This window comes from Equus quagga, chromosome 14, assembly GCF_021613505.1.
Source record: "Equus quagga isolate Etosha38 chromosome 14, UCLA_HA_Equagga_1.0, whole genome shotgun sequence".
NCBI classification, from domain to species: domain Eukaryota; kingdom Metazoa; phylum Chordata; class Mammalia; order Perissodactyla; family Equidae; genus Equus; species Equus quagga.
In genome coordinates, this window is record NC_060280.1 from 17542895 (window position 1) to 17563626 (window position 20732).

General features: G+C 39.4%; 1 protein-coding gene across 2 annotated transcripts in view; it reads right to left on the reverse strand.

The window, feature by feature from the left end:
* The window catches only part of USP47 (ubiquitin specific peptidase 47), a 110829-nt gene extending 103997 nt beyond the window's left edge, over positions 1 to 6832 (reverse strand). For both annotated transcript variants that reach the window (XM_046684888.1, XM_046684886.1), the window contains exon 1: positions 6610 to 6832. In XM_046684888.1, coding sequence (XP_046540844.1) covers positions 6610 to 6648 — 39 coding nt within the window. In that variant the 5' untranslated portion in view covers positions 6649 to 6832. The remainder of the gene's footprint in view (positions 1 to 6609) is intronic.
* Positions 6833 to 20732: the final 13900 nt, after the last annotated feature.

The following is a 20732-nucleotide window of genomic DNA, read 5'->3' on the forward strand; positions in this document are numbered from 1 at the left end:
GTTTCTCAACAGAGGCACTATTGACATTTGGGGCAGCATAATTCTTTGCTGTGGGAGGCCGTCCTGTGCAGTGTAGGATGATGTTTGGCAGCACAGCTGGCTTCCACTCACAAGGCAGTAGCACACCACCTGCCCTCCCACCACCTACCCAAAAGTCCTTTGGGTTGCCCCCAGTTGAGAACCCCTCGGCTAAATTAATGATAATAAAGAGAAAATGAAGCAAAAGCAAATTGTAAAAAAACGTTAACTAAGGGAAAACAAAATGTACAGGAAAATAATCACAGTAAACTATATGGCTCAACTATGAATAGTTTACGGTCACACTGATATAAACTTTGAATACCAATGTATCCAAACATCTTGCAATATGACAATATTGGTCAGGATTGGGCAAGATTGAGAAGTGTGTCTGCATATGGTTGGGGATAGTGGTAAACTGTATCTTCCATTGTGGGAAGTCAGTGGATGATCCCTTAAACCGAAAAATCAAGAAGGAAAACTATAAGCATGCTATTTTGAGATATGGAAATAAATATCAAAAGAATGAGTTAAAAGTGGTTGCTCTGGAGAGCCCGAAATAAAGGGGAGGGAAAATTTGCACAGGACGACTGTTTTTGTAAATAATCCTGCAGAGCTATTCAACTCTTTTAAATATGTGCATTTATAACTTTGATAAAAATTAAATTTAAAAAATCAATTGAGGCAAGATTATGAAGGACATTCCTACTGGTTAAGGCCACGTTGTCTTAGAATCAAGCAGCTATACAACTTTGAGCAAGTTACTTAAGCTCTTTAAGCCTGACTTTCTTCATCCATAAAATAGATAATGAAAAATAATAGATGCCTTAAAGGGCTGTTATAGGAATTAAATGAGATAATGTATGTAAATTGTTTAGCATAGTGGCTGGCACATAGTGTTTATATAAATAGTACCTATTATTTAATTTTCAATCAGAGGGTAATAATTATAAACTTGAAAGCAGGTAATTCATAATCTCATCTCTTTTATGGCAGCTGCAGAGAGGATGGCTTAGCAAAGAGAAGAGCCCAGAAGCAGAGAGACCATTCAGGAATACATTTCAATGAGAAAATACAGAGAGGCAGAGTCATGGAGAGAAAGGTAAGGATACAAGAGATATTTTACAAGTGATAGACTATATATGAGAAAAAAGAAAGAGGAGGAGGAAACAAAATGTTCCAACTTAAACAATTAAATAGATGGTGATGACACTAACTGAACAAGAGGATACAGAGAAAAGACGTATGTTGGGAGAAGAACATGAGAAAAGGGAGAGGAGAGAAATGAGGGTGATACTACCCATATTTAATTTGTGGGTCTGAGAGTACAAGCAAGTAGAGATACCCAGTATGCAGGTGGAAATCTGAATCTAGAAGAAGAGAGGTCAGGGCTGAAGATATAAGTGTGTAAATTAAAATCAAAGGCTGAAGCCACACACGTGGATCAGATTAGTCTGTGGCAAATATACAGAACAAGAAGTCAGGAAAATGAAAACCATGAGTGCAAAAAACAACAAAACAACAACCTCAAAAACTACAATCCAGATCATCGAAATTTCTTTTTTTTTAGTAATGTACATGCTCATTGTTGAAATATGTAAAGAAGAAAATCTAAACGAAGCCCAATAGTCCAGATATCCAGAAACTGCAACTGTTAGTATTTTACAGTACTCCTTTTAATGTTTCAATGCATATAACCCTAAATTGTCCATTTTTCCCTTGTCAAAATTGGAATCATATACAACTTTGCATTCAGCTTCTTCACTTTATTAAATGAGCATTTCCAATGATATGTGAAATACTAATGATTTTTATTAAACACTTCAACTGATGTAAACCACTGACAAGTGTTATTTGACATACTTGCCTTTTACTGGTAAAGGAGAATCAATACCCCAAATTTAAGAAAAAAGGCTAATTTCTAAAGAACTAGGAAAAACAAGAGTTACCATTGTAACACATTTCCTCAAGTAATTTAATGAAGAGAAATAAAATTAAAAGAATATTCACTCAACACACTCCATAATAGTATTGATGGATTTTATTTAAAAAACTGACAACAAAGATGAAAAACAAGTTGTTCTAACATTTGGGGGGCTCTCGATATCAATGGCCCTTATATATTTGTGAGTTCATTGTGAGGCTCAAATGAGTTAAGACACACAAAGCACATACAATGGTATTTGACATATAATAAATGCTAAATAAATACTGGACATTACTATCATCATCATTAGTTCCAGGCAGAAGTGGTGTGTACTGCATGGAAAAGAAAGGCAGAAAAAAAACCCACTGAGACATGGAACCACACACTCTTCTTTTTCTTTCATGTTTCTATCTTCTCTGCATTTATGTACTCCTTGGACACCACTTTAAGCACTGCAGTGAAAGTAATATTTTAAAAGCATTAGTCAATATGTACCCTATCTTTAATTATAAGATACTTGAGGGAAGAATAAATTTCTTCTACTTTTTCTAAATTTTTCCTATATAGCAGAGTACAGTAATATGCATAGTGAGTACTCAATAAATATTAATGTCACCAATACTTACAAGGAAACAACAATAAAAATGACAAACAATATATCAAAATTGGGATAATATTAAAAGCAAGAGATCTCAAAGCCAGTATCAATATACAACAATTCAAAGACATATGGTAGAGTGAAAAAGTGAGGTAAAAGGCTTTGTTGTTAACCACAATGACAGACCACACTCTCTTAGCTTTTCTTCGGGTACAACAATTTAGGAGGAATACTAAAAACACTAGATTATGTCTAAAAGAGAGCAACTGAGAAACAGTTAAAGGACTGAGGATGCTCAGACTATAGAACGGAGAGGGTTGGCCCTCCTGCTCCGCTTTCCCATCTTCAACAATGAGAAAAATGTACCCTACAGAAAATGATTTAAGATTTCTCCTGTTGTCCAGAGGCAACTATCAAAAGATGGCAGCTATAGAGATCTAGACTTCTCTCAACTCAAAAACTTAAAACAACAGATCTCTTCTAAAACAAAGATGTCACCAGAGATTAGTCATGAAACTATTCAAGTAAAGGCTGGAAAACATCCAAGCAAGGGATAATCAGTTAGAATTCTAAGTTTCCTTACAACCCTATAACCACATCAACAAATATTAATGAATATCTGCTCCAGAAAGGACACTGCCCTAGACTTATAATATATACAAAAACAAGAAACAGAGAGAGGGGGGCCAGCCCCCTGGCCAAGTGGTTCAAGTTCCGCGTGCTCCGCTTCTGCAGCCCATGTTCGCAGGGTCTCGTCCTGGATGCAGACCTACTCCACCGCCATGCTCTTTCCCACATACAAAAAATAGAGGAGGATTGGCACGGATGTTAGCTCAGGATGAATATTCCTCAAACACACAGACACAAAAAGAACAGAGAGAGAGAAACACACAAAGATCTTTCCTGCCAAGAAATTCACAACAAATAAAATATAAAATGTATAATACAGGTTGAGATCACAGTAGATGTCACAAAGAACTAATTATTAATTGCCAATTCATATACAAAGGTCTTCTAAGGAAAAATCCCTAAGGTTAAAATGGTCAGAAATGGGTTTTTAGAATAAATGAGATATGAGGTACTTATGGAAAAATGTGTATGAAGGTTCTGAACAGGCGGAGAGAAGTAGGAAAGAGGGAATAGCACAAATACAAGTGAAAAGCAAGTTAGAGAGAAACCTGTTTGGCTGCATTAAAAACTTGTTTCCTGGGAGAAAAGATAAGCTGAAAGGGCAGGTTGTGGCCAAAATCAAACTATACTAGGCCGTGAGTGCGAAGCTAAGTAATTTCAAATTGATCTTGCAAACAGCATCTGTAACAACTACTCAACTCTGCTGCAGCCACAGACAACAGTGAATAAATAGGCATGGCTGTGTTCCAATAAAACTTTATTTGTGAATACTGAAATTTGAATTTCATATATTTCCATATGTCACAGACTATTCTTTTGATTTTTTTCAACAAGGTGAAAATGTAAAAATCATTCTCAACTCATGGGCCATACAAACACAGGCTGTGGGCCGGCTGTGGCCCACGGGCTGTAGTCTGCCAACCTCTGCACTATACTAAGCTGCCTTCTTCAGCAGTGCTCTAAGGTACATTTGTCCTTGAGCTTTGGGGACCAGAATAATCTATCATTCATTCGACAACTGCACACACGCACGAATGCACACACACCTAACCAAGGTCTAAATGTAGTACGATTCAGAGGTTCCCTATATAAAGGGCCTCAAAAAAAAAAAGATCCTCCAAATTGTTGATAATAAGCCATTAGAACAGAAGCAGGAAATTTTGTAATTCTGTAATTTATTTTCACATAGTAACTGTATTTAGAGAGTTACACACTATTCTTACAGAGCCTCTCGATTACGTGGAAGGATCTGTAAAATACAGTAAAATCAAGGGGATGTGAGTTCTAGTCCTAGCTCTGTCATTTACTCATTATGTGACCCTAAACGAGTCACCTGCAATCCTCTGGCCCTAATTTCTTCATGTGTAAAGTGAAAGGTCTAAGTTACTAGATGATCACTATGCTCTCTCTCAGCTTTAGCACCATGATTCTACTCCTACTTAAAAAAACCACACAGGGGATGACAAAGTCCAGACAAAAGTGATAATTAAGGACACAGAAGAGAAAGGTGGCCAGACAGGACAAACAGGTAGGGAAAAAGAGCAGAAAATTACAGTATTGCTAAAATCAAGGAATTTTTTTTTAAGTATCAAATGCAAAAGAAAATTCAAAGAAGAGAAGCAAGTATTCAAGAGGAGGAGTATGGCCATCAAGAAAGAACTAGTTAGCTAGCTAAAAGAGGTAAGGACTTCAAGTGACAATCTTAAGATGCAGAGTACTCTGTGTGCTTCCAGGAATTATGAAAGGAGCCAGGTTAAAAGAAAACACTGAAGATGAGTCTAGGGAACAGAAGATAAAGGCATATAGTCCAAAAAAGCAGGGGGGAAAAAGTTAGGATGAGCTTGAAGCCTCAGGTAAGGAAGTTAGTCTTAAAGGAGAGGTATTTAACTTTTAAAATCCAAAAGGCAAAAGCAGCATTATAGTACCAGTTTTTACACAGCAGATATGTTTCTGCAAAGCTGAAGATCTATATCACATTTTCTATAAACCAAATTATTAGGGAAATAAATCCAACGTTGAGTTTTCTTAAAGCAGAGTGCCACCTATATTTTCTAATGGTCAAAAAATTAAGAAAGGACTAATTTTGCTTTTCATAAGAATGAAAACCAGCAATATGTAGCTCTAAAAGAAAATGCATGTTTATATCTTTCCTATTGCACCTATCACTTCCATCCCTAAGAGCTACTACTTATGTAGTAAAGTACCTAGCCCCTAATTGGAGATCAACTACTAGCGTTCCTTTTCCTAGTAGCTTTGAAAACTCCCAAGGCAAGAATTCTGATTAATTCATCTGTTTATCTGCTTTGCACGGAGTTGGTGATGCTTGATGAATAAATACTGACACATGATAACTGAGTTTTAAAAAAACTGTCCTTGCAAAACTATCATCTGATAGAGTTGGAAAATATTTGTATCAGAGATACATAACTCCAATATCACTTTTGCAGTGTCAGAGCTTAAATAACAACAAATTGCTACAAAGCAACTAAAACAAGTTTAAAAAGTAAGAATTTTTACTGAGTATCGATCATAAATATCAAGAACCTAAATAGCTAATTTCAACCGACACTTGCCCCTATTTAAGGTATACGAGAAATAAAAATCCAAACTATCAGCCTGATGATTAACCAGTTAAAAATACACATTTGAATACGCCGAAGATATTTATAAAGCCAAGAGAGATACTATTAATACGTTGAAATTCACTGGCCAGTGCTGGATTCTACCATTAATCTTCTACTACTATTCAAGAGAAGCCAATAAGTCAAGGCTTCTCGTATCACTTGCTTTTAAGAATTTAAGAAGTCGCCCAAACTGGCATACACAACCCAACAACAAAAAAAGAGTTCAGCTCCCCATATGGCAATGTTCAGCGATCGCCCACCTTCCCGTGAAAGTCACATTTACTACTTTTCGACGATCTTCGGTAGGCCCCACTTCGGCAGGCCAACAGGACTACTAAGTAACAGGAGTTCAAAAAAGTCGTAACAGTTAACTCTGCCCTCCCACAGGGTGTCGATTTCACAAGCCCCGAAAGCGCTGCACCGCCACTGTCAAAACCAGAAGCAGCCCCGTCACCCCGTCGTGCCCATCCGCAACTGTTCCAGAATTTCTCCTCCCAAATTACCTCTCTGTCTTGGCTCGACGTGGTAAATAAGTACTTAAAAGGCCACCTCCTCCCCCGGAGCAGGACCTGATTCCTCCCCGTCCGCTCCTTTATTTGTCCAGCCCCACACCCCCCAGGGGAGGTCTCCGCTCCCCCGGCCTTCGGGATCCAGTCGGGGCGCCCAACTGCTCGCCGCACCCAGCAGACACCCCGCGGCCGCCACGCACCTCCTCCTCGCCCCCGCCGGGCCCGCACCGGCCCCTAGCCCGGGCCTGCGCTGCCTCGAGCGGCCGCAGGCCTCGGGCCTAGCCTCCTCCGCTGGCCCCTCACCTCTTTCGGGACCAGTTGGTTCTCCTCGCCGGGCACCATCGCTCAGACTCCGGCCGCTCCTCTCCGCCCTGCCGGGGGAGGGGGAGGGCGGCGGCGGCTCTCTGGCTCAGGGGAAAGCGGCAGCGGCCGTCATCCTCGCCGCGGCCCGCTCTCCGGCAACCGCGGAGGCCTCAGCCCGAGCCTCAGCCCCCAGCGCGCAGACACCGACCCACGGCTCCGCCGCCGCCGTCGCCTTCGTCGTCGGCCCCTCCCCCAGCCCGCGGCAATCAATGGAAAAATGGCGGCGGCCGCTCTCGCGAGAGTTCGGGGCTTCGGGCTCCGAGCCCGGCGCCTGGCGCCCAAGGTGCCGAGGCAGCTGCCGCTCGCGTCTGATTACCTCGGCTCTTACTCCGCCCCGGGCTGTAGCGCGAAATTGAGGGAGCGGCCGTGCGAACGCTTTTCGTTAGAGGGCTTCTGGAGCGTCCGTCTCGGGACTCCCTCTGCCCGCAGGGGAAGGACCAGGCCTGAGTCCTCCATGCCTTCTCGGGCTCTTCGGACTCCCTGCCCACCAGAGAAAGCCTCGAGCGAAAGCCCCTGCTCGGACCTTCCCTCCAAGACTGCTCTCCCTTCCCGTTGGGAGGGCGCCGGAACCTCCCCTCCTCACAGGCCCCTGGCCTCTGCTGGAAGAAAGCACACGGGCCACCCCCGGCCTCCGCCCTCAGCCAGAAAGGACTGCGTCCCCCCACCCCCACCCCCGGCCCGCCCCTCCCGATGGCCTCGGCTCGAGGGACCTCAAGGCCCAGGTCCTGCTAGAGGAGGCAACAGCGCTTGGCTTGTCTCAGAGAAATGGTGTCACATCTCCCCCGCCACACACACCCTCCATGAGAGAGACACTCTCCTGCCGCCCCCCACCCCCCCCGCCCCCAAGGGAGCTTCCTTCTCCGACAGGTTCAAATCTGGGGCTGGGACGGCTTCAGAGTAGGGCTCCAATTTGAATTTATGATCATCTTTAAAAATGTTTTTAGAGTGCTTTAATCTCCTCTGGCAGTAGATGCAAAACAAATTGTTACTGCAAAAACAAATTTTGCAGTAGTTATTTTTCCAAATACTGTTCATTCCTCAAACCTTCCTTTATGAAGACTGGTGGGGTGGCTTTCCTGAAGACGTCCATGGGTGCAGTGATTTTACAACATGCTGACATCATGTAATCCTGCCACGTTCCTAACACCCACAGCATTAACTACCTGCATCCGTGCTCTCCAAACTTTTTTTGGTTGCACTCTCTTATCACCAAAACAAATGATGTCTATATACGGGAGTAAGTTATAGACACGTCCTCCTGTGCATGACATAAAACATTTTTTAGACGTAAAAGGATAAGATCAAGGTGAAATAAACATTTAAAGTTAACTGTAAGAGTTATTTTTTATATTAGTAGTATTAAAAAATCCTTGTTACTCTCACTAAAAATATTTGGTGAAAGCAATATGATTGACTAGGTTTCAGTGGTTTAAAAAGCTTTGATAATTTGTGAAACGGTTATTAAAATGTCTGATTCAACGTTCAGGTTATTTCTGTACTTCGTTTTAATGGCTGTCATAAGTTGAAAAGTATAACTCACAAAGATATGTAGATCCTAATGGAAGAAGTACGTCTTTGGATGCTCTTACTAATGCAAGTATCCATTTCTGTCACTTCCATCCACCAAATTCAACTGGTAACTATCTTCCCTGATGTCAGCCAGAAGATGTTGCATTTTTATGTTTTTAACAAATGGGTTCAAAACCCTTTGGAATGCATTGCTTGGAAGATTTTTAATGGGTTGGAAAATTCTGTCTTCAAGTTTTACTGTACTATGTAAGATTTTTTAGGGGAGCCATCTTGTCTTTATTTAAAACTTTGATATTTTGTTCATCATAGATTTTTGCATTAATTTTGACTTTTTAAAATATTGCATTAAGATATTATTTATTTTGATTACTGAGTTCTGGGCACCCCCTTAAATTTTTGTGCCCGAGGTGAATGCCTCCTTGCCTCACCATGGTCCCAAGCTTGGATAGCATACATATGTCATTGCATCAAAATCAAACAATGGAAATATTGCCAAATCTGATTTCGAAATGTCATCTCCATTACTCTACCATCACCATTTTTGCTTACCTTACATTATTATGTCCAACTCATGTTTTCTTCCCAGAAATCTTTTTTAGCTACTTTCATTTTAGTGAGGGTTAGTTTAATGAAATAATAATGTAATTGGTAAATCTACTTAACCCAGCACACATAAACTGGAATAAGTCACAATATATTAAAGGGAAAGAAAATGAAGAAATTCCTGGATTATTCTCCACATTACATAACTCACACTTATTGAGAAGCCAGTTTCCATCCATATGTTAAATATTAATTAGACAATTTTTTCCGTTTTTAGATAAAAATAAATATTTAAAAAGTTCTAGGGGCCGACCAGTGGCGTAGTGATTAGGTTCTCCCGCTCCACTTTGGTGGCCCGGAGTTCTCAGGTTTAGATCCTGGGTGTGGACCTACCGACTGCTCATCAAGCCATGCTGTGTTGGCCTCCCACATACAAAAAAGAGGAAGAAGGGCACAGATGTTGGCTCTTCCTCAGCAAAAAAAAGGGGCCAGTCTTCCTTAGCGGGAAAAAAAGGAAGATTGGCAACAGATCTTAGCTCAGGGCCAATCTTCCTCACCAAAAAATTAAAAATTAAAAAACAAACTTTAAAAAGTTCTCATATTTTCTTCTTACCATCCATGTTCTCTGGTTGCACACTCGTCTCTTTAGAGGCCATTGGCATGACTGTCCTAGAGCCTGATATGTTGGTTGGTATACATAAATATTTGTGGAATGAGTTTATGAATGCACGAATTGATTAATAAACAGAGATGTATGACTACTCTTCCTAGTAAGTTGTTACTGATATTACATGTATATGCATTCATTTATATTATATGTGGATTTTATGTCTCCAACCCTTCTCTCTCCATGGACTCCAAACTCATGCCTCCATCTACCTATAAGATAACTCAAAACATCGTGAATTCGCCTTGACCTAAACAACACATTTGACTTACAAGCCTCCCCCACCTTCCTCTGGCAACATATGCTCTGTCAGTTCTCCCCACCTCAATAGATTGCGCCGTCATCCATCCAGTTTATCAAGGCAAAAACCTGAGGATCTTCGTCTTACATTCAATTCATTACTCAGTGCTATTTCTTCCTCCTCTGAAACACATCCCAGATCCCACCACTTCTCTTTATATCCGCTACTGCCCATCCCACTCCAATGATCATCTTTTCTTGCCTGGACTACTGCAGTTTTCTCTTAACTGGGCTCCTAGCTTCTACATTTACCCCCAACAATTCATACTCCATACAGCATCCAGAGTCATGTTTTTAAAATATATCAGATTATGGTCTTCTCTTAGTTAAAATCTTTCAAAAAGTTCCCATTCCGCTCAGCATAAAATCCATACCCCCTAGTATGGTCTACAAAGCCCAATGTAATGTAGCCCTATCTGCCTTGCTCATCTCATCTACCACTCTTCCTCTTACAACAAGGACACAGCCACTCTGCCTTTATCGAAGCTGTTAAAATATATCAAGTTTACCCCAGCTACAAAGCTTTTGCACTCGTTATTCCCTTTCCTTGAAACGTTCTTCCCCCGAATCTTTGCTCCTATCTGTTTCCATCTTGTCCTTTGGGCTTCTCAAATGTAACCTCCTTGAAGAGACCTTTTATGAGCATTCAGTCTAGACTGGTTGTTCCTAATGTATCCTCTGTGCCTAGAACAGTGCCTGGCACATAGTAGGTGCTTAATAAATTTTTGTTGAATTAGTGACTTTTTTTTTAGGTGAGATTCACTTAGGAAAACAATGCCAGGACTGTTTTCCTTATAACTTTTTTTGGATTATTTTTCTTATTCCTTTCACTTTAAAATGTTCATAATATCATCCCAGTCAAAACATAAAAAAAAAAAATCAGACAAACCCAGACTGGGACACTCTGCAGGATACTTGGCTAGTATTTCTCAAGACAATTAAACTCAAGAAGAACAATGAGGAACTGAGAAACTGTCACAGGCCAGAGGAGACTGGGGAGACTGACAACTACATGCAGTGTGGTCACCTGGATTGGACCCGGGAACAGGAAGAGAATATTAATGGAAAAACTGGTGAAATCTAAATAAAGTCTGTAGTTTGGTCTTTAATAATGTTCCAATGTCAGTTTCTTAGTTTTGACAAATCTATGACGTTAACATAAGATGTTAACCATGGCGGAAACAGGGAGGGGTACACGTGGACTCTCTGTTCTATCTTAGCAACTTTTCTGCAAATCTCAAATTATCCCAAAATAAAAAGTTTGTTTAAAAATTCTCATGGTAGTACTTAAGGCATTTTTTTCATTTCTTGTATATCTCTTAGACCCTTCGTGAAACATTTCTATATTTTAAATGATTTTTACAAAGCCATATAGTCAAAGCCATATTATACAATTTAAGAGCTAGTGATAATGTTTACCACTGTGACTGTAACTATTAGTAATAATGTTAAATGTATTTTGTAAATGTGAACAGAAATTTTCACCGTAGCTATATTTTAACAAGGCCAAAAAGATCTCTAGTCAGTGTGAAGTAGCTTTGGAGCCAGACCGACCTGTCTTGAGATCCAGGCTCTGTTACTTTGTCTGTATAAGACCTCTCTGAACCTCTTTTCTTCCCACTAGAAAATGGGAGTAATAATTTAGACCCTTGACATTTACCAATTTAACATTTGCAGTTTTGACCAGACAAGTTAATGACATACAGCTCTCTATAATTGAGCTAGAGAGGAAATTTGAATTTCATACATTAGCCAGAGTATAGGAAACTGTAAATCTGAGGGGTTGAAAGAAAAAGCTGAAAATTGTTTACCTGAATTGGATTCCTACCTCTGTGTATTATTACCTGTATGGACTTGCTTGGATAGTTCTCTTGGATAAGAGAGCTATCTTGGATTTTTGAAATCCAAGCTTGAAGCTTGAAAACAACCTTCAGTTTTCTTATCTATAAAATGAGGATAATAATAGCCCTACCTTATAAGATTATATCAAATAACAATAATCGCAAAATTATAACAGCTAAGATTGGTTGAATATATATCATATACATCCCCAGTCCTGTTGTAGGTACTTTACACATATTATTTCATTCAGTTTTCTCAACAACTTTATGCATAACCAGTACTATTATCCCCATCTCACAAGCGAGGAAAGTGATATAAAATCTTTGAAGCACTCAACACACTGCCTGGCATATACTAAATATACTAGATCAATATGTGTTGGCTATAATTATCCCAGCACTAGAATGAGCCCCATGAGGAGCCACACAGCCCTAACAGTGCCTGGCATATAGTAGGTGCTTTTAAATATTTGCTGAATAAATGAATCAGGCATTTAGCTAGTGGATAAATTTTGTTAATCATTCAGCAGCTGTACTTTGATACAGTTTTATTGCTACTTTTATTGCCTACTTTTCATTTACATAGTACCTCCATGAAAATGCTTAACATTTTCTTTGTGGAAAATAACTGAAAGGAAATTCAACTATTAGCAATGAAATTGAAGAAATTAATAAAGTAATAGATCTTAGTCACAAAATAGACTCATTGGCTAAGTTAAAGAGTGGAGTGTAAAATTAGTCAATTGCTTATGTTTGTGATGGAAATGATACTATCAATAAGGAAGCAAGAAAAAACAACTTGGGAAACTATTTCAGTAAGTACTTCCACCACTGGGGGAAAAATTATCAATTGAGTAGAAAACCTAGCAAACATTGAAAGGATAACTAAAATTTGGGGTAAAGACGACAACATAACACAAGAAATATGATGCTCAAGAAAATATAATCCAGGAGAAACCTAGGAACATGTGCAAATATTTTAATGAAGCAGTAGAGTGAAGACATTAGTGGAGCTCGCAACCTACTTTGACCTTCAAAATAGATTGGTTCAAGGAACGGATGTAGCATTTTCTATTGACATAAGCTAAAAAAATCATTGCCTCTTTCTGAGCTGAAGTTCATAAAAGGAAAGGTTTATAGGTCAGTGTATTCAACAGCATAGAAAGAAGTTTGTATCAACAGAAAATGCCTTGGCAAACATATCGAACGAGGAGACACAAATATCAGAGCTTAAGGCAACCGAAGACAAATTGACCAGGGTTCATCCTAGCTTTCTCTAGGGTTCTGCAAGCACTCAAATTTCAAAGTCCAAGAATAAGGAGGAATCCAGTGAAACAAAGTTGGAGTCATGGTGTTAATCTTTTGAAATGTTTTCATAAGATCTTTGCCATTGAGTAGTGTTTATAAATTTGATGTTTGAAGTGAGCTCAATGCTCCTTGAGAATATCAAGAGTTTGTTTTAATGATTATAGAGTTGTGAGGATTAGAAATAATGTATACAAAGGTGAATATTTTATAATGATATTGTCATGGAAAAAAACAATACCCAGACGTATAAAGGAAAAGATGATAATTACAAATTTTTAACTTGTGGGTAGCAAAATATTAACATAAAGTCAAAAGACAAAATATGAGCTGGAAGAATATTTCCAACAAATATGATAAATAGCTCATTTCCTTAACATAAAAGAGCTCTTCTAAATCAATAATGAAAAGATGAACGACTGGATAGAGGAAAGCTTAAAGGAGATAAGCTGGCACTTGACAAAAATGAAATACAAATTGCCAATAAACATCTGAAAAGATGCTCTACTTTACTTATCATTAAAGAACTGCAAATAAAAACAACAAAATGTCATTTTTCACTCTCAGATTAGCAAGATTTATTGGGAAATAAGAATTCATTTAAATTTTGTGGAATATGACAGTGTAAATTTCTTTGAAGGCAACATGCCAATATTTATATCAAAATTATACATAAAAGGTACACATCTTTGACCTAGTATTTCTATTTCTAAGATTATCCTACAGCACAAATGAACAAAGATATAGACTTAATGGTGTTTATTACAGTATGGTTTGTAATAACCAAAAACTAGAAACAATATGAAAATTTGTTTATAGGATCATGTAAATTATGGTCCGCCTATACTATGTAATACTATGCAGTTGTTAAAATGGAATGAGATGGAAAAATAAAAACTGATATGGACTTACTGCAGCATGGTGTGCTGGCTTGGATCTTGGAACAGAAAAAGTACATTAGCAAAAAAAACTAGTGAAATCTAAATAATTCCAGAGTTTAGTTAATATCAATGTACTAATATTAATTTCTTATTTTGGACAAATGTACCTTGGTTGTACAATATGTTCATATCACATATTTCATGCAATTTTATATTATAACTTTCCATAAATCCAAAATTATTCCAAAATAAAGTTTATTTGAAAAAAGTAATATAGAAAGATAAAAAGATACAATAAATGAAAAAAAACCAAATTGCAGGATAGTATGTAGAGCATTTGTATACTAAAATATGGGGATTATATACGTATATACTATTACAGGCATAGAAATTTCTAGTAGCGTATGATCCTACCCCATCAAAAAGAAAGTTCATAATGGTTATCCCTGAGGCCCTGGAATAGTGGTTGTCAATGTCAATGTTGGTGTTAGCTGGGATCTCTTATTTTTCACTTTCATATTAAATCATACTGTGTTCTTTTAACTCTTTTACCAAGGGGGCTTGTATGTCTTAAATAATTTTAAAACAGCTAACTAAAAAAAACAAGGTGTGAAAATTGACTAACATGATGACTGACGCATTGTAGATGATCAATATTTGAAAACTTTTATGGCCTTTTGCTGTCTGCTTTGGTTCATAAGTTCTTTATTCTATCTCTAAAAACAGTTGCAAATTTTTATCGAGTATTTACTGTGGTCCGGGCCCTGTGTCAAATATTTTACACACAGGATCTCATTACTCTCCACAACAGCATTCTGAATCAGGTACAAGTACTATCCCCACGTTACTGATAAGGAAACAAGAATAGAGAATAAGTAACTTGCCAAGGTCACAAGGCTAATAAATGGGGGAGCTAGGATTTGAACCCGCGCAGTTGACTCCAAAGTCTTTCATCATGGGTAAAGCCTTGTTTGCTTCTGTAGACGCTGTAGAATATGTTTTAATATATAGAATATATTCCTATAGAACATACTTTAACTTTCTTGATGGTGATGTGATAAGTATATTTACCTTTAGTGGAAGAAAGCGATGACAAATCGCTTAATTTTTAACTAACCTGGGTGATTCAAAGTCTCTGGGCCTTTCTTTTAAAATCTCAGCCAATGAACTTTGCTGCTCGATCCTTTGCATTCTAAATGTTCAAGCTGTCTTTCAATTATTTGATGGTTCCACCAGACGAAATGATCCTACTTCTTGATCATTTTCTAGATATTTAGTTTAATCCTTGTAGCTGCTCTTTTCTGGAAGATTATCAATCTCTACATATCCTAAAAGTGAAACTTTTCTTTAAAAAGATAAATAGCAGTTATTAATCCTTTCCTCCTTTTCCTCTTCTTCCCTCTTTTTATAGAGCAGCTAACTTCTTTTGCATAATATCATCCAAACTTGTCTGTCAAGACCTTTCACAGACCAGTACAAGTGAGCACAGGAGTATTTTCTCATTGGTGTACGTGAATCCCCTGGTAGAAAAGAAACTGACACTTACATTAGTCGTTGATAGAATTCTCTACATGCACAGATAATTATGTCCTTTTTCTTACTTAAAAAAATTTCCAGAAACTTCAACTATTATTTACTCATCTGTAGGCAGAGTAGATGTTTTTAACCCCAATCATCATCACAATTTTTTGTCAATAATCAACATTTATTGGATTTCTGCTGTGTATCCGGCACTGTTGTTTATGAGGAATCATGAATTCTTAGCCAGACTCAATGTCTCATTTGATTTAACCATAAAAACTTGAAAATTTATTGTGTGTGTGAGGGCTACCATCAAACAAGGCTCTTTAGAAGATAAAATATAATGAATAAAACTTAGAAAGTAGATCATAAAAATAGATAAGAAAATGCAATGGAAAGCATTTCCATAAATGAGCAAGGGTCATTTATCATCATAAATTAATCTCCACTAAATATCTGTAAGGTGTTTGACATTGTGATAGATGCTAGAGAGAGCACAACGTCAGTGTGGTGATTGATTTCCTACATAATTGAATAAAGAAGATTAAAAATGATGGAGAAGTAATAGTTTTATGTCTGAAAATGTACTCTGAAATTCAATTCCACAGATATTTGTTGAGCATCTTCTGACAAGGCATGTTACTAGAAGCTGTGCCAGATAGATGAACAGAAATGTTCTCCACTCTTAGGGAGCTTAGAATCTTGTTAGAACAGTGCTATCCAATGTGTGAACTGGGAAAGTGCTCCAGGGCTCACAGCATGGGGAGCAGTGCTTGGGCTGACTTCAGGCTCCATCCGCCCTTAGCCAGGCATCTGTGTGCGTGGCACCACTTGCACAACCATACATGGCAGCCTGATCCATAATTAAAACAAATATGTTAAAAAGATATAATAGATATGTACATAAAGTCCTGAGTGTGTAGTCCTGAGGCTTTGTCAGGACGAGACATTTGAGCGATTGACTAGTAGGATGTGTTACAGTGAGAACAAGGTGACCCTTTCGCTATGATTGGCCCAGTCTAGGTCACATGCCTAATGCAATGGCCATGGACTGAACCGAGTGCTGACAGCCCAGTAGAGACACCAGTGAGAAGAGACTCAGGGAGGGCGAAAGTGACAGGGGCATGACGAGAGCTGCAGAAGAGGTTCACAAACATCATGGAAGATCCTAAATGCTGTGCTAAGAAGTTAGGCACCTTGGGGTTGTTAGTAGAGACACAGAAATACATTTTTTCTTTAAATTTTCCTTATAAAATGTTTCATGGTAGTTGGGGAATTCCAACATTATTTCGGTCTAAAAGTAGTAAGTGGAAATTTGATCTTAAAACTATTTTGTGTACACATTCTCATTTCCCAGAAAGTAACCACAATAAAAACTTGAAGTGTAAGCTTCTGGACCCTCATAGAAAGTTGTTTAGCTATCCATTAATCTCTAGGACAGTGGTCTCCAAATTTTTCTGACCTGGTGCTTATTTAATAAAGCACTAATAATGTTGATTAATTTATTTATAAATTCAACACATGTCCTACAATTATTGGCTAATATCCCAACACGTCATAAACAACTTGAGCCAAAATTCCTGATTAAGGATAGTGAATACAAATCCGTATTTCAAATACCTTCTTGATAGTTTCACAAAAATTGGTTTGACTGTCACACTTGTCAGACTTTTGGTTTCTGAAGTTGTCTGAGTGAGGCGTTGCACCAAGAGGAGAAGTGTCCGCTCTGCCATTTTCTTGTTTCCTTGTGCTTGCAGGAGTATCATATTGTGGTTATGGGTGTTGACTAGAGACGGATGGCCTTGATGAGTTGCGGCTCTGCCTTTCACTAGCAACTTCCTTAAACTCTCGATTCCCCGTTTCCTCATGTTTTAAATGAGAATAACAACAGTACCATCCTCACAGGGTTTTTGTGAGCGTTAAATGAACTAATAGAGACGAAGCACTTCGTGCCTGGTGTGTAGTGAATGTGATGTATTTGATATCATTGGTATTAGATTCCAACTGTAGTTTCTCGTGGGAAACTTTTAAAGCCACTTTTGTTTTGTGAGGGCAAGTTAGTTAAAGCCAGATAGCATAATCTGTGACTCTGTATCACCCGTAGCGACACTCCTCTTTGCTGTGGAAGCTCCCCTCCGCTCCCCTCTTCCCTTCAAGTGACCTGGGTACAGCATTCACCAAGAGGCCATCAGACAGGCATGCCAGTGGGAGTGCTGATGTTAATCCACACACAAAATGTTAGTAAATCTTAATTTTCCTCCTTTTATTGATAAAAACTAAATAAGCATGTACATGCGTGTGTGTTTGTGTGTGTGTGTGTGTATTCTAATATTTTCTTCTCACACCTCAGTGGATTTCTCAGGTATTCCCTGTGATGCGCCCATCCCACCTTGGAGGCCCCTGTGCCAGGGGACGTACCCACCATTGAGAACAGATCCGCAGCCTGCCTTGGAGACCTGATAGCCATGGAAGCAGGACCCGAGCAAGGCTGAGGCTTGGGAGGGGAAAGAAGTGCAGGGCCAGAAAAGGGCAGGGGAGCGATGAAAACCTGGCGAGAGCCCACCAGTCGCATTTCAGCTGTAGGCGTCATCTTGCTCTGCAAGCTCTTCCTGGGCAACTCAGTGAGGCTGTGGGGTTTCAGATCCAGCATGTTGCCACAGCTCAGAGCCATTCAGCAAGTGCGTGCTGAGTGCCTACAGGGGCCCCACGCTGTGCCAGGGGCTTTCCTCCAGGAGGGCAGGCCTGAGGGTAAGTGGTCATCTCTGCAAGGAGTTTATAGTCTGACTGAATGACTAACACCAACATACAATTTCAACATGAATGACCTATTATGTCTATTAATATGTAAACATACATATAATTTATGAATAAATTGCACACCACGAAATGCTACAACTTACAGAAAAAGGAGCTACTTAGCCTCACTTGAATCTTCAGAGGAACAAGCTTCCTGGAGGAAGGAGACAGTACCTGGTATACATATTGAAAGAACGAACCTTCCTTCATTAACGTTAAAAAATGAATAAACGAAAAAACCTTCCTTTAGGGGGCTGGCCCCGTGGCCGAGTGGTAAAGTTCGCGTGCTCCGCTGCAGGCGGCCCAGTGTTTCGTTGGTTCGAATCCTGGGCGCGGACATGACACTGCTCATCTAGCCATGCTGAGGCAGCGTCCCACATGCCACAACTAGAAGCACCCACAACGAAGAATATACAACTATGTACTGGGGGGCTTTGGGGAGAAGAAGGGAAAAAAAACAAAACCTTCTTTTAACTGTTTATCCAAGATGCTATGCCCAATGCTCCAGGATTTGTACAGAGGTGCTACAGAGACGACAACATAAATTCCATGAGGATGTCTGTTTTTGTTCATTGTCTGCCTGATGCCTACAGTATACTTGGCACTTAGTGGATTTTCATTTGTCAGATGAATTACTGAGTGATTAGAGGAACTGTGTCTTTGAAATGTTAGTTGGAGGCTTCATATTCTCTCTTTGAATTACAGAATGAGTGTTTTGGGGACCCTCAACCAAATTTAGTCTAAATACCACAGCTGAAAAACGAAGGCACAGATTGCTCAAGTAAGCCACTCAAGGCAGTCCAAGAAGCCGGGTCTAGAATTGGAGTTAGAACTCCTGTTACCTAACTGCTAGCCTAGCGCTTTCTTCACAATCCAATGGCACCTCCCCAAGAGGACCAGATGGCCACAACTCATCTTCCGCTATGCAGGCCTTCTCAAGAGCCAGGAAAGAATCCAGTGCCAGAAGGCTGAAGGAAATGAAGCAGCTAGAGATTTTCCTCTCCAGCTGCTGTGTCTGTCTGGCTTCCCGGGAAACCAATGGTTTCAGTTGTTGTAAGTCTTTCTTCTCTCAGGAATGGGGCAGAAGAAACAAAGTAGCATTAAATCTGTGGGTACAATTTAAATTACGTAATGTAAACACATTCTCTAATTACTTTCATTACTTCCCAAGCAATCCAATCAGACTAAGTGGCCTAATCTGTGTAGCTCAATGTGCAACAGGAACATGACCTGAATAGCTCAGGGTTCTTCATTGTTCTCAAAGGCACGTTTTGAATACACATATAGTCATATATAATATGAACATATATATTATATATATATGAAATGAATAAGTAATCTATAAACTATTACATTTTGTGTATATCCAATAACCCAGAATTTTAGGTTTTAGGCATGAAATCTGACCTTGTCATAACACCCTTTAGTTTCTGCATAAATGTTATTGTCTCACGGTAAATTTTGCCACCTTTTCTAAATAGAGACTTTCTGAACCTTACTAAGTTTTTTTCCCTTGTTAAACTGAAATTCATATCTAGCAGTTGAATTTTCAGGTCTTAGTTGTTTGTCAATTCTACCTCCTAAATACATCCCCCACTGCCCAGTGTTCTCCATCTGTCCTGCCAGAAGCTGGGCCAACAACCAACACCTCTCAATCAAGACTAACGAAGTAGCTTCTTTATTCTACTCTCTCCCTCCAACACCTTTCCCTCACAGCGGTTAGAATAACGTTTTTAAAAAAGAATCATGTAACTTTTTTGCTTGCAATCTTTCCATACTTCCCACAGCTCGTGAAGTGAAGACCAGCGTCTCTAACTTGGCCAATAAGGCCCCTTATGATCCGGCCTCTACCTGCTCGCCAGCTTCCCTTTGGGCACTCGCCCCCTAGGTCTGCATTTCATCCACATTCTTTCAGTTCCTGAGAGGAGTCAGCTCTTCCCTTCCCTCAGGCCTTTGCACATATTTCACCTTCTTGGGATGCTCTCTACTATGGTGCTTCCCCCACCCCACACGCCTCCTTGCCCAGTTATGTTCTAAGTACCCCTCAGAGTTCACTTCAACCAGTACATCCTCAAGGGGAGCCTTTCTCCCTCTTTGCATGAGGTCAGATGCCTTTCACATCCTCTCTCAGCGATTCGTCTTCCTCTTTTTTAGCTCTTAACATGATAGTAATTAAACAATTATGTTGTCTGTTGTTCCTCCTTTGTCTACCCCAATAGACTTTAAGTTCTATAAGAGCCATCTGATTCATCACTGTCACAGTGTTGGCAGGAATAAATATCTCTTAAATGAATACATTAAAAAATAATAATTTTAGGGGCCAGCCTGGTGGCGTAGTGGTTAAGTTTGCACATTCTGCTTGGATGGCCTGGGGTTCATGGGTTCGGATCCTGGGCACGGACATACACATTGCTTATCAAGCCACGCTGTGGCAGCATCCGGCATACAAAAGTAGAGGAAGATTGGCATGGGTGTTCGCTCAGGGACAATCTTCCTCAAGCGAAAAAAGAGGAAGATTGGCAACAGATGTTAGCTCAGGGCAAATCTTCCTCAAGCAAAAAGAGGAAGACTGGCAACAGATATTAACTCAGGGTGAACCTTCCTTATCCAAAAAAACTCAAAAGTTAATTAAGGGAAGCCCACAATAACTGATTTATAACAGAGCACCCCATCTTGCCC